Source organism: Hemitrygon akajei, chromosome 31 (assembly GCF_048418815.1).
Source record: "Hemitrygon akajei chromosome 31, sHemAka1.3, whole genome shotgun sequence".
Lineage (NCBI taxonomy): Eukaryota > Metazoa > Chordata > Chondrichthyes > Myliobatiformes > Dasyatidae > Hemitrygon > Hemitrygon akajei.
The window spans coordinates 27,942,333-27,956,289 of NC_133154.1; the positions used below are offsets into that span (position 1 = coordinate 27,942,333).

Sequence of the window (13,957 nt, forward strand, 5' to 3'; positions counted from 1 at the left end):
GTGAGATCTCTTGCTCAGAGATCAGTCTAATAGATAACCATTCCATTTCTGGACATTTCTTGCTCAGTGTTTACAGAGGTTGGTGGGTGAGGCTTCCCTCCACAGCATCCTTCCTGTCAATGCCACCAGTGGCAGGTGTGTGCCCAAGGGAAGCCTTACAGATGAGTCTCAGCCAGTGCTCACCAATACAGTGTTGGGGGGGGGGAGGGTAATACATAGTCATGCTACCTTAATATCCTTTTCATTTGGGAGGATGGGGTTGGGAATTGTGTGGGTGGGACCGGAAACTTGGAGTGGGTAATGGTCTTGGACCACATACAGTTCCAATGAAAAAGATGACAGAATTCCTCCCTGAAGCTCAGTGTTACCCTGTGATAAAAAATGTTAGATGATTAGTTAACAAATTCATAAATTTTTACTTTAAATCTAGATTGTAAAGAGAATTTAAACATCCTCATTGCCTGTGGTGGGATTTGAACTCTGGTCTGCAGATCATTCATTCGTCTGGGGGGGGGGTATTACCCATTTGGTAATGAAACCACTGTTCTGAGGGGGGGGCATAGTTGTGAGGGAGGGACTGACCTTCTCAGGATCTCCCAGACCCTCGGTGTCCAACAACAGGAGGACCTCATTGGGTCTCTGAGGGAGTGATCGACACCACATCCAGATTCCTTTGGTGTGAGCCTGGACGGTTGAATCCACTGAGAATCCTGCAGAGGGAGACAGACAGAGAGGCAGAGAGGTAAACGTTGCAAGAACATAAGTGGTTCTATTTTCTAGCATTGCCCAAAGACATGTGGGTTGTGAATACCCTGTTCTCATTTGTGAATGAGGGATAGGGTTTGGGAAGAATCATTGGGGACATGGGTAGAATAAAATGAGATTGTTGTGGAATTCGTGAAAAAGATCGATTCATGGTCGGCACAGAGTTGTTTTTACAGCAAGTAACTCTGATCCTCATTAACGAGACCCATGTGCTCTCTGCATCCAAGATATGAAGCAAACATGCAGTTTACATTTCTCAGATCTCTCTAGATCCATTGCCCAAAACACTGATGGGAACACCAACATGACACCAACGAATGTCTCCAGTACATCTCCCACTACTGACAGCTTGACAATGCAAGTGTCCTCTGTGTGTCCCAGGTCTCAGCATATTTTCTGCAAGACAGATAGGAAACAGAGGTGAAAGGTTAGAGGTAGAAGTTTACAGCCATGGCCCTTACCACTCTTGTCTCCCGCGAGACAGTTCATGAGGTAGGACTTCCCTGTACGAGCAGCACCAACCACAGACACAACAACCATCGGAACTTCAATGGACTGGAGGACCTTCAAAGCCTCTGTGTTAATTTGCAGCTTCCCTTCATTGTTATAAACCAACTGCAAGGGTTTCTCCATTTTCAGCTTGTTGGCAGTAGGGTCTCCAGTTACCGACACCAGACAGTCCTTTCCCGAAATGTCTGCAAAGTCAGAGCAAGGGAAGCACACACTAATTGAATCACAGTAAATGGAACAGACAAAACACAGAACACATCACTGGGACATCTGCATCTCAATCCTGAGTCCCTGGAGTAGTTTCCAGTGTTTAATTTACTCACTGAGATCTGTTATCTACAGTATATACCAATCCCTAGTACCATCGATTGTACCCCAGCTGCTATATCACTACCGGGGTTCTGTTATTTTATATATACTCCGTCTGAACAGCTGGAATAGATTACGGTCGATAACTCACTGCTGGAAATCTGTTATTCAACATATAATCTGCCTAAATCACTGTATTAGATCCAAGTCACGAAAACCTCCCAGTTATTAGCTTTTTTTTTCAATATAGAAACCAGGGAGTAAATGTAGGCAGAGCCAAGAACATGCTTCAGGCGATCCTCACCACTCTCCAGAAACATTCTGACTTCAGGAGACAGGATCTGAGTTTGGTTTGAGTGGCTGCCAGTTCTGGGCATCTTGGAGACTATGTTAATACTCATCTACCCTCCATCAGGAAGGCCTCAAAGCCCCCTGGTTCTTTCTTGACAAAAGAACCAACCACACCCCTCCACCACCACCCTCCCCTCTCTGGCAGAACTTGTCCTCACACTGAACAAATTTTCCTTTCACTCCTCCCACTTTCTCTAAACCAACGGGGTATCTAATGGCAATTCTGTGGGCCCAACCTATGCCCGCCTCTTTGTCAGCTATGTAGAACAGTCTATGTTCGAACTGCTGCACAGTTTTACTCCCAAACTCCAACTCTTCCTTGGCTACATTGATGACTGTGTTGGCACTGCTTTATGCACCCATGATGAGGTTATCAATTTTATCAATTTTCCCCCCAACTTCCACCCTGGAATTAAATTCATTTGGTCCATCCCTGACACCTCCTTCCCTTTTCCAGATCTCTCTCGTTTCCATCTCAGGAGACAAACTGCCAACTGACATCTTGGCGCCAGCTCTGAGCACCAGCTCACTAAGTTCTGTACTTCCACTCTGTACGTTGATTCGTCTCTGTTGGAGATCAACCTGATCACTGTTGTGTCGTCTGCAAATTTGATGATGGTATTGGTGTTAAAAGCAGGTACACAGTTATAAGTGAAGAGGGAGTAGAGTATGGGACAGAATACACAATCTTGTGGTGTACCAATTTTCAGGATAGTAGTGGAGGACAGATGAGGGCCCAGTCTCACTGCCCATGAACTCTCTCAGAAGAAATTCAGGACCCAGTTGCAGAGTGATGAGCTGAGGTCTAGCTGGTGGAATTTGGAGATGAGCTTGCTGGGGATGACAGTATTAAAAGCAGAGCTATAATCAACAAAAAACATCCTCACGTATGTGCCCTTTCCCTCCAGCTGTGTCAGAACAGTGTGAAGAACTAATGAGATGGCATCCTCAACGGACCTGTTTGCTTTATAGGCAAACTGGTGTGAGTCCAGTGTGGCAGGGACAGTGACTTTAATGTGGGAAAGGACCAGTCTCTCAAAGCACTTCATTATTGTTGGTGTGAGGGCAACCAGACAATAGTCATTCAAATTGTTGATGTTTGTTTTCTTCGGGACAGGCAATATGATGGCTGACTTCAGGCACTTTCGGACTGTTGCCTAAGATAGAGACAGATTGACAATTCTCATAAATACATCAGCCTGTTGTTCAGCATAGTCTTCAAGTACCCATCCTGGAACTCCATCTGGGCCTGCAGCTTTTCATGGCTTGACACTCTGCAGCATGTACAATACATCAAGTGTGCTTAGTGTAAGAACCTGTTCATCCTCTCGGCCGGGATTCTTGCGCTCCTCGCATTGTTGTTAATGTCAAACCAGCCAAAGAAGGTGTTGAGTTCATTGGCCAGTATGACATAACTGTGGGGGCATACAGGGTTACTCTTGTGGTCAGTAATAGGCCTGGTGCCTTGCCACATGCTTAGATTGCTAGCACTGTTAAAGTGTTCCTCCACCTGTTGCCTGTGGATGTCTTTGGCCTTTTTTATGCCTTTTTTTTCAGGTTTGATCTGGCAACACTATATGCTGAGGCATCACCAGATTTAAAAGCATTATTGCGTGCATTTAAAAGATTTTGTACCTCTTTATTCATCCACGGTTTCTGATTTGGGAATATCTTTATTTTCTTGTCTACTGTTACACTATCTACACAACTGTTGATGTAGGAAAGCTCAGTGGATGTGTACTCCTCCAAGTTCAGCTCTGTGCCGTGGGTAGCCTGTTGTGCAAACAGGTCCCAACAGGTGTAACCGAAGCAATCTTGGAGTTGTAAAGAGGCATCTTCAGGCCATATTTTGATTAGTTTTATTGCAGGTTTAGTTTTGTGTATAAGTGGTCTGTATGCTGACATCCCACTTATTCGCGAAAGAATTCAGGATTCCTGATGGTTTCCCTGATTAGTACCACTGTGGGAAGAGTACCCAACTTCAGCGCTTGACCGACTGGGTCAAGGAGTTGGAGTTTGAGTTGGATGTACTGACGATCATTCGGGAGGCTGAAAATATTATAGATGAAACATTTGAAGAGCTGGTCACACCCAGACTACAAGTTTTGGACTGTTGATGGGTGACCATCAGGAGAGGTAAGGGGATTAAGAAGTCAATGCTGGGTTTCCCTGTCACCATTACCCTGAACAACAAGTGCACCTCTTGGGGGGGCGGGGGGTGATACTCAATTGAGGCATGGCAGCTGCTGTCATGGTCCGGTATGTGAAGTCTGCATTCTGGTTCACGGTCCGGTCCATTTTTCCTTATTCCAGGTTTTCCAGTTTTCCCTTGTACTGTTGGGTGCTCTAGTTGAGGCACCTGATTTTCATTTTGGGCTGGCTACAAAAGTAGCTCCTGGGTTCAGCTTCATTTGCTGTTGAAAGCTGTGGTTGGTGATAGGGTGTGTGGGGCTGGCTGGCGAGGACATGATTTCTGCTTTGGGGGTGCATGTGTGAATGTGGTTTGGAACTTGTTGAGGGAAAGAGAGTGGGGAAGGAGTGGGAATTGCTGGGAGGGGGTTGCCTGGGTCTGGTAATGGCAGACAAGGCGAGAGGAGGGGCTGAGGGAAAGAGAGTGGAGAAGGAGCGGGATAGGGATTTGGGATCAGAGGTAGGCAGCTGGGGAGAAATGGATTATTGTGAAGGGAGAAATGAAGGGAGAACTAAAGGGAATAAGGAGATAGTGAAGGGATGGATGAATGAAAACTGAGACAAAGGGAATAAAAGAATAAGAAATGACAGTGGAGAGAGTTCTGAAAGTGAGGAAGATGAACAAGTTCAGAGAGGAGGTGTTGTCATAATTGGGTTTAATGAGAAGGCGCAAGGACACATGAAGAAAATTAACCTGTTTGTGCTAACAATAACCCTGGCAAATAAGATAGGGGAAATAGTATTTGCAAAACACCTTAATGATGGCAAACTATTGGTAAGATGTGCGAATGAGGAACAACTTGAGAAAGCACTCAAGCTAAAAGAGATAGGAAAATGCAAGGTGGAATATACAGGGAGGGTGGGAGCACGAAATGGTGGTTGTAAAAGTGTGATCACGGGTGTACCAATGAGTATAAACATGGAGGAGTTGAAGAGGAATATCAAAGGGGGGGAAGTAATTAATGTTCTAAGACTGAAAACACCAAAGGAGGGAGTGAAAAAGGAAAGTGAAACAGTATTGTTTGAATTTGAAGAAGAAAGTGCCAAGGAAAGTGTTCCTGGGTTTCATGAGTTACCCAGTAAGGGTATATGTGCCAAAGCCGTTGAGGTGCTATAATTGTCAAAGGTTTGGACACATAGCTAAAAACTGTAAAAGGCAGAGGAGATGTGCTAGATGTGTGGGGGGGGGGGGGAATCATGAATATGGAAAGTGCGGAACAGGAGTGCAACCAGAATGCTGTAATTGTGGAGGAGCTCATACTGTGGCGTATAGTGGGTGTGAGGTTATGAGACGGGAGAATAAAATTCAAGAAATAAGAGTGAGAAGAAAGATCACTTATGCAGAAGCTGTAAGAATGTCAAGAGAACAGAATAATGCTCCTAATGACCAGAGAGCAATAGGGATGCAAGAGATGCAGCAAAGAGTAAATGACAGGATTTATGTGGGAAAAAACCTCTAGTAACATTCATTGTAGGAGTCATTAATAGTACGGCAGAGGTAAAGTCAAAAAGTGACAAAATTCAGCTGGTGGTCAAAGCAGCAGTAAACCATTTAGGGTTAGTAGGACTGACATGGGAAGAAGTGTGGGAGAACCTCACTAATCAGTCAAGCCAGGAAGTGTCATAGGTTGGTTAATACTCATTATGGCGATTCTTTTGCAATGGAATGCAAGGAGTTTACTGGCCAATGGCCAGGAATTTAAGGACTGTATTAAGGAAATAGTTGTAAAACCGGATGTAGTGTGTATTCAGGAAACTTGGTTGAAACCAGCTTTAGACTTTGTGGTACATGGGTATACAATGATAAGGAAAGATAGAAATCTAGGGGGAGGAGGAGGTTGTGCTATGTTAATCAAGCAAGGTATACCATATAGAGTACTGGAAAAAGGAGACAATCGGGAATACATAGTGGTGGAAATATGGGAGAGAAGGGAGGGAGTGGTTATAATTAACTACTACAATCCATGTAAAAGGTTGGATTTGGACAGCCTACTAAGGATACAAGAACAAAATAGATATAACGTAGTGTGGTGTGCAGATTTCAATGGTCACAGCACAATATGTGGGGATCTGATTACAGATTCAAATGGAACGGTAATTGAAGATTTGATGGAAGAAAGGGATTTGGTATGTATGAATGATGGTAGAGGAACAAGGATAAAGATAACACCAGGAACTGAGTCGGTATTAGATATTACATTAGTGTCTAATGTCTTGGCTGGCATCAGTAACTGGAGAGTTTGGACTGCTTCAACAGTAGGCAGTGATCACTACCCAGTTTTATGTTCAGTGGGTGAAAGAGTTGAAGTAAAACCAGGTGGTGGAATCCCAAAGTGGGTGTTTGGAAAAGCAGATTGGGGTAAGTTCCAGAAGTTAAGTGAAGAAGCATTGACAAAGATTGACATTTATGGCAAGATAGATCAATTAAACAGTCAGGTGACTTCAGCAATTATTATGGCAGCAGAAGGATCTATACCCAGGAGTAAAAATAGGATGAATAGAAAAATAGTGCCATGGTGGACAGAGGAAGGTTGTCAGGCTGTAAAAAAACAGAAATAGAGCATTCTGGATAGTTAAAAAACTCATAATATGCAGCATTTGATTGAAAATAAGAAGGCACAGGCAGTGGTGATAAGGACTATATGTCAAGCTAAAAGGGCAAGTTGGAGGAGTTTTTGCAACAAAATAGGAAGAACAACGCCTATGGGAGAGGTATGGGGAATCATTAAGGAGATGGGGGGGGGGGTGGGGGGAGATAGAAGTGATTGGGAATATCCAGTAATGATATCTGAGGAGGAAACAGCAGTCTCCAGCAGGGATAAGGCTGAGATCATGGCCAAGTCATTTGTAAAGATACATAGTTCAGAACATTTGTCTGAAGAAGGGAGAAGAAGGGAAAGAACAATGAGTCAATACCCAGGTGTGTTAAACGGGAGGAAAGAAACAGATGATATAATTGATGATCCATTTACTTTGGCAGAAATGGTGAGAGCAATAAAGAGATCGAGACCAACCTCCCCAGGGAAAGATCTAGTATGCTATGTTATGCTAAAAAATCTAGGAGAAGGAGCGCTTTTGAAGTTACTGCATTTTTATAACAGAGTGTGGGAGGAGGGAAGATTACCAAGTGCATTGAAAGAAGCAGTAGTAATTCCAGTAAGGAAACCTGGCAAGGATCCATCAGAACCCACTAGCTACAGGTCAATAGCACCAACATCAAATGTATGTTAGGTAATGGAAAGGATGATAACTGAAAAGTTATCATATGATCTTGAGAAGAGAGGAATGCCAGCAAGTTATCAGAGTGGTTTTAGGAAGGGAGGGGATTCCATGGATTCAGTGAAAAGGTTAGAGACTGTAATAAGAAAGGCCCAGGCAAATAAAGAATCAGTAGTTGCAGTGTTTTTTGACATTGAAAAAACCTATGATATGATGTGGAAGGAAGGATTATTAATTAAACTGCACAACATGGGGTTGGGGGGAGAGTTTTTAATTGGATTAAAGATTTTTTGTTTGGTAGAAAAATTCAAGTTCGGATTGGATCAGAATGATCAAAACCGTACATAGTGGGAAATGGCACACCTTAGGGTAGTGTGATTAGCCCGTTACCTTTTATCATTATGAGCAATGATGTCTTCACAAAGGTACCAGTGGATATAGGTAGGTCACTGTTTGCGGATGACGGGGCCTTGTGGAAAAGAGGCAGGAACATGGAGCATATAATCAGGAAACTACAAGGAGCAATTGATGAAGTGGTAGAGTGGGGTTATGATTGGGGATGTAGATTTTCAGTGGAAAAAACTCAAACTGTATTTTTCACTAGGAAAAGAATTGAAGTAGGGAAGAAGTTAAGGATGTATGGGATTGAATTAGAAAGGGTTGGATCATTTAAATTTCTGGGAGTTGTATTTGATTCACGATTAACATGGGCAGACCATATCAGGAAAGTTGAGGAGAAATGTAAAAAAGTAATAAGCGTGATGAGATGTTTGACTGGTAGGGAATGGGGAGCAAGTTGTTCAGCATTAAAGAGAATGTATGTGGCTTTAGTAAGATCTGTGTTGAATTATGGAAGTGTAGCATATGGATCAGCTGCTAGGTCTCTTATAAGGAAACTGGATTTGATTCAGGCTTAGGCTTTGAGAGTGTGCAGTGGGGCTTTTAAAACATCACCAGTATCAGCCCTGCAGGTAGAAATGGGAATAATGCCTTTGGAATTAAGTAGGATGCAATTGATGGCAAACTACTCGGTTAATTTGCAGGGACACAGTGATTCTCACCCTGCTAAAGGAGTGTTGCAGGAGTCCTGGGAAAATAGATAGATAGATACTTTATTCATCCCCATGGGGAAATTCAACTTTTTTCCAATGTCCCATACACTTGTTGTAGCAAAACTAATTACATACAATACTTAACTCAGTAAAAAATATGATATGCATCTAAATCACTATCTCAAAAAGCATTAATAATAGCTTTTAAAAAGTTCTTAAGTCCTGGCGGTAGAATTGTAAAGCCTAATGGCATTGGGGAGTATTGACCTCTTCATCCTGTCTGAGGAGCATTGCATCGATAGTAACCTGTCACTGAAACTGCTTCTCTGTCTCTGGATGGTGCTATGTAGAGGATGTTCAGAGTTATCCATAATTGACCGTAGCCTACTCAGCGCCCTTCGCTCAGCTACCGATGTTAAACTCTCCAGTACTTTGCCCACGACAGAGCCCGCCTTCCTTACCAGCTTATTAAGACGTGAGGCATCCCTCTACTTAATGCTTCCTCCCCAACACGCCACCACAAAGAAGAGGGCGCTCTCCACAACTGACCTATAGAACATCTTCAGCATCTCACTACAGACATTGAATGACGCCAACCTTCTTAGGAAGTACAGTTGACTCTGTGCCTTCCTGCACAAGGCATCTGTGTTGGCAGTCCAGTCTAGCTTCTCGTCTAACTGTACTCCCAGATACTTGTAGGTCTTAACCTGCTCCACACATTCTCCATTAATGATCACTGGCTCCATATGAGGCCTAGATCTCCTAAAGTCCACCACCATCTCCTTGGTCTTGGTGATATTGAGACGCAGGTAGTTTGAGTTGCACCATATCACAAAGTCCTGTATCAGTTTCCTATACTCCTCCTCCTGTCCATTCCTGACACACCCCACTATGGCCGTGTCATCAGCAAACTTTTGCACATGGCAGGACTCCGAGTTATATTGGAAGTCTGATGTGTACAGGGTGAACAGGACCGGAGAGAGTACGGTTCCCTGCGGCGCCCCTGTGCTGCTTACCACCGTGTCAGACCTACAGTCTCCCAACCGCACATACTGAGGTCTATCTGTCAAGTAGTCCACTATCCAATCCACCATGTGAGAGTCTACTCCCATCTCCGTTAGTTTGTGCCTTAAGATCTTGGGCTGGATGGTGTTAAAGGCACTAGAGAAGTCAAGGAATGTAATCCTCACAGCACAACTGACCCCCTCTAGGTGAGAGAGTGATTTGTGCAGCAAATACGTGATAGCATCCTCCACTCCCACCTTCTCCTTATACGCACACTGAAGAGGATCCTGGGCGTGCCTGGTTTGTGGCCTCAGATTCTGTATTATCAGCCGCTCCATGGTCTTCATCACGTGCGACATCAAGGCAACAGGTCTGAAGTCATTCAACTCCTTTGGTTGTGGTTTCTTCAGTACCGGGACAATACAATACAATGGGAGGTTTCAGAGGGAAAACTTTAGTCGGGTAGGGACTGATATTGCTAGATCATGTGGAGTGTTTGATCTAAGGATAAGTCCTTCAGTAGTTTATTCGGTTGTAGCTCCATGGAAGCTGGTATGGCCTGATGTAGAGTGGTATTTGTTAGAGGTACAAAGAAAAAGAAAGTATGAAACTGAATTGTTAAGTGCATTTAACTGTTATGTGATGGAAAAGTATAGTGATTATACTCAGGTCTATACAGATGGTGCTAAGGAACCTGAAACAGGAGTGACAGGGTTTGGGGTGGCTATACCAGCAAAAGCAATTGCAATCAGCAGAAGAACATCTGATAAGTTAGCAGTGTATACAGTGGAGATGATGGCAGTGTTGGTTGCGTTGCGTTGGGTGGAGAAAACTAAACTAGTCAAAGCATTGATATGCTCAGATTCATCTTCAGTACTAGCAAGTTTAAGGTCTTCTCACTCAAACAGCTGGCAAGATGTACTTCATGAAGTCCTTCAGTCAGTCACAGGAGTTGCAAATCAGGGAGGTCAGGTTAAATTTCTATGGGTTCCAGCTTATGTAGGGGTGAAGGGGAATGAAAGGGTGGATGAGTTGGCAAAGAGGACAATAAAGACAGAAAATATAGAAATGCACATTAGTATCAGTAAAGCAGAGGTTAAGTGTGTAATCTGGGAAAAAATTAACCAAATGTGGCAAGCAAGATGGGACAGGGAGGGGAAAGGGAGGCATTTATATCAAATACAAAAAAGTGTTGCAGGTACTAGGGTAGGAAGCAGATACAGAAGAGAGGAAATTGTGTGAACTAGGTTAAGGCTGGAGCACTGTGCATTAACCCAAACATTGAAATTGATAGGGAAATACCAGACAGGATTGTGTGAGGATTGTCAGGAAGAGGAGTCAGTAGAACATGTAGTTCTGAGTTGCAGGAAGTATGGGATACAGAGAGAGAGATGATGAGATTTAATCTAAGGGAATTGGAGGTGCAGGAATTCACATTAAAAGGGTTGCTGGGCATGGGTGAGAGAACACAGGTCAGGGTATTTTTTTTAGCTTTCATAAGGGGTACAGGGTTTTTTTTATAAGATATGATGGATAAACAGAAATAGGGTACTAGGATGGGGAGGATAAAGTGTAGGTTAGGGCATGTGTATGTGTGCGATTGGGTGAAGGGATTTAGAATGTGAGTCCATCGCATACTCCGGAGCAGAAGGTGGCGGTAATGCACCATTAAGCTGGGTGCCAACCGCCGTTAAAGAAGACGGGGGCGGGGGAGAGAGGGAGGGAGAGGGAGAGGGAGGGAGAGAGAGGGAGAGAGATTCATTTGCTGAGGGGGCTGACTGGAGCGGGCTGAGGGGGGTGAGTTGGTGCATGCGTGAATGTGGTTTGGAACTTGTTGAGGGAAAGAGAGTGGGGAAGGAGCGGGAATTGCTGGGAGAGGGTCACCCGGGTCTGGTAATTGGCAGACAAGGTGAAAGGAGGAGCTCAGGGGAAGAGAGTGGAGAAGGAGCGGGATAGGGATTTGGGATCAGAGGTAGGCAGCTGGGGAGAAATGGATTATTGTGCAGGGAGAAATAAAGGGAATGAGGAGATAGTGAGGGGATGGATGAATGAAAACTGAGACAAAGGGAGTAAAAGAATGACAGTGGAGAGAGTTCTGAAAGTGAGGAAGTTGAACAATTTCAGAGAGGAGGTGTTAGCATAATTAGGTTTAATGAGAAGACGCAAGGACACATGAAGAAAATTAACCTGTTTGTACTAACAACAACTCTGGCAAATAAAATAGGGGAAATAGTATTTGCAAAAGTCCTTAATGATGGCAATCTATTGGTAAGATGTGCGAATGAGGAACAACTTGAGAGAGCACTCAAGCTAAAAGAGATAAGAAAATGCAAGGTGGAATATACAGGGAGGGTGGGAGCACGAAATGGTGGTTGTAAAGGAGTGATCACGGGTGTACCAATGAGTATAAACATGGAGGAGTTAAAGAGGAATATCAAAGAGGAAAAAGTAACTAATGTTCTAAGACTGAAAACAACAAAGGAGGGAATGAAAAAGGAAAGTGAATTCATATTGATTGAATTTGAAGAAGAAAGAGTGCCAAGGAATGTCTTCCTGGGTTTCATGAGTTACCCAGTAAGGGTATATATGCCAAAACCATTGAGGTGCTATAATTGTCAAGGGTTTGGACACATAGCTAAAAACTGTAAAAGGCAGAGATGTGGGGGTGATCATGAATATGGAAAGTGTGGAAAAGGAGTGCAAACAAAATGCTGTAATAGTGGAGGAGCTCATAATATGGCATATAGTAGGTGTGAGGCTATGAGCTGGGAGAATAAAATTCAAGAAATAAGAGTGAAAAGAAAGATCACTTATGCAGAAGCTGTAAGAATGTCAAGAGAACAGGATAATTCTCCTAATGAACAGGGAGCAATAGGGATGAGAGAGATGCAGCAAAGTATAAATAACAGGATTTATGTAGCAAAAAAAGCTCTAGTAAAATTCATTGCAGGAGTGATTAATAGTACGACTGAGGTAAAGTCAAAAAGTGACAAAAAAGTGACTGCTGGTGATCAAAGCAGCAGTAAACCATTTAGGGTTAGTAGGACTGACGTGGAAAGAAGTGAGGGAGAACCTCACTAACCAGTCAAGCCAGGAAGTGTCATAGGTTGGTTAATACTCATTATGGCGATTCTTTTGCAATGGAATGCAAGGAGTTTACTGGCCAATGGCCAGGAATTTAAAGACTTTATTAAGAAAATGGTTGTAAAACCCGATGTAGTGTGTATTCAGGAAACTTGGTTGAAACCAGCTTTAGACTTTCTGGTATATGGGTATATAATGATAAGGAAAGATAGAAATCTAGGGGGAGGAGGGGGTTGTGCTATGTTAATCAAGCAAGGTATACCGTATAGAGTTCTGGAAAAAGGAGACGATCAGGAATACATAGTGGTGGAAATGTGGGAGAGAGGGGAGGGAGTGGTTATAAATAACTACTACAATCCATGTAAAAGGTTGGATTTGGATAGCCTATTAAGGATAAAAGGACAAAACAGACATAACATAGTGTGGTGTGCAGATTTCAATGCTCACAGCACAATATGGGGTGATCCGATTACAGATTCAAATGGAAAGGTAATTGAAGATTTGATGGAAGAAAGGGATTTGGTATGTATGAATGATAGCAGAGGAACAGGGATAAACATAACACAAGGAACTGAGTCGGTATTAGATATTATGTTAGTGTCTAATATCTTGGCTGGCATTAGTAACTGGGGAGTTTGGACTGCTTCAACAGTAGGCAGTGATCACTACCCAGTTTTATGTTCAGTGGGTGAAAGAGTTGAAGTAAGACCAGGTGGTGGAATCCCAAAGTGGGTGTTTGGAAAAGCAGATTGGGTTAAGTTCCAGAAGTTAAGTGAAGAAGCATTGACAAAGATTGACATTTCTGGCAAGATAGATGAATTAAACAGTCAGGTGACTTCAGCAATTATTATGGCAGCAGAAGGATCTATACCCAGGAATAAAAATAGGATGATTAGAAAACTAGAACCATGGTGGAAGAGGAATGTTATCAGGCTGTAAAAAACAGAAATAGAGCATTCAGGATAGTTAAAAGAAGCTATAATATGCAGCATTTGATTCAATATAAGAAGGCACAGGCAGTGGTGATAAGAAATATACATCAAGCTAAAAGGGCAAGTTGGAGGAGTTTTTGCAACAAAATAGGAAGAACAACGCCTGTGGGAGAGGTATGGGGAATGATTAAGGAGATGGGGGGGGGGGTGGGGGGAGATAGAAGTGATTGGGAATATCCAGTAATGATATCTGAGGAGGAAACAGCAGTCTCCAGCAGGGATAAGGGTGAGATCATGGCCAAGTCATTTGTAAAGATACATAGTTCAGAACATTTGTCTGAAGAAGGGAGAAGGAGAAAGGAAAGAACAATGAGTCAATACCCAGGTGTGTTAAACAGGAGGAAAGAAACAGATGATATAATTGATGATCCATTTACTTTGGCAGAAGTGGTAAGAGCAATAAAGAGATCGAGACCAACCTCCCCAGGGAAAGATCTAATATGCTATGTTATGCTAAAAAATCTAGTAGAAGGAGCGCTC

At 43.1% G+C, this 13,957-nt stretch overlaps 1 protein-coding gene across 1 annotated transcript in view; it reads right to left on the reverse strand.

Annotated features, from left to right (window-relative positions):
- Window positions 1-13,957, reverse strand: part of LOC140719437 (guanylate-binding protein 1-like) — a 44,550-nt gene that overhangs the window by 10,279 nt on the left and 20,314 nt on the right. Inside the window, exons 2-3 of the mRNA XM_073034112.1 lie at window positions 1,227-1,460; window positions 583-710 (exon numbers count right to left, since the gene is read on the reverse strand). Of these exons, the coding sequence (XP_072890213.1) occupies window positions 583-710; window positions 1,227-1,398 (300 nt within the window). The 5' untranslated portion in view covers window positions 1,399-1,460. The remainder of the gene's footprint in view (window positions 1-582; window positions 711-1,226; window positions 1,461-13,957) is intronic.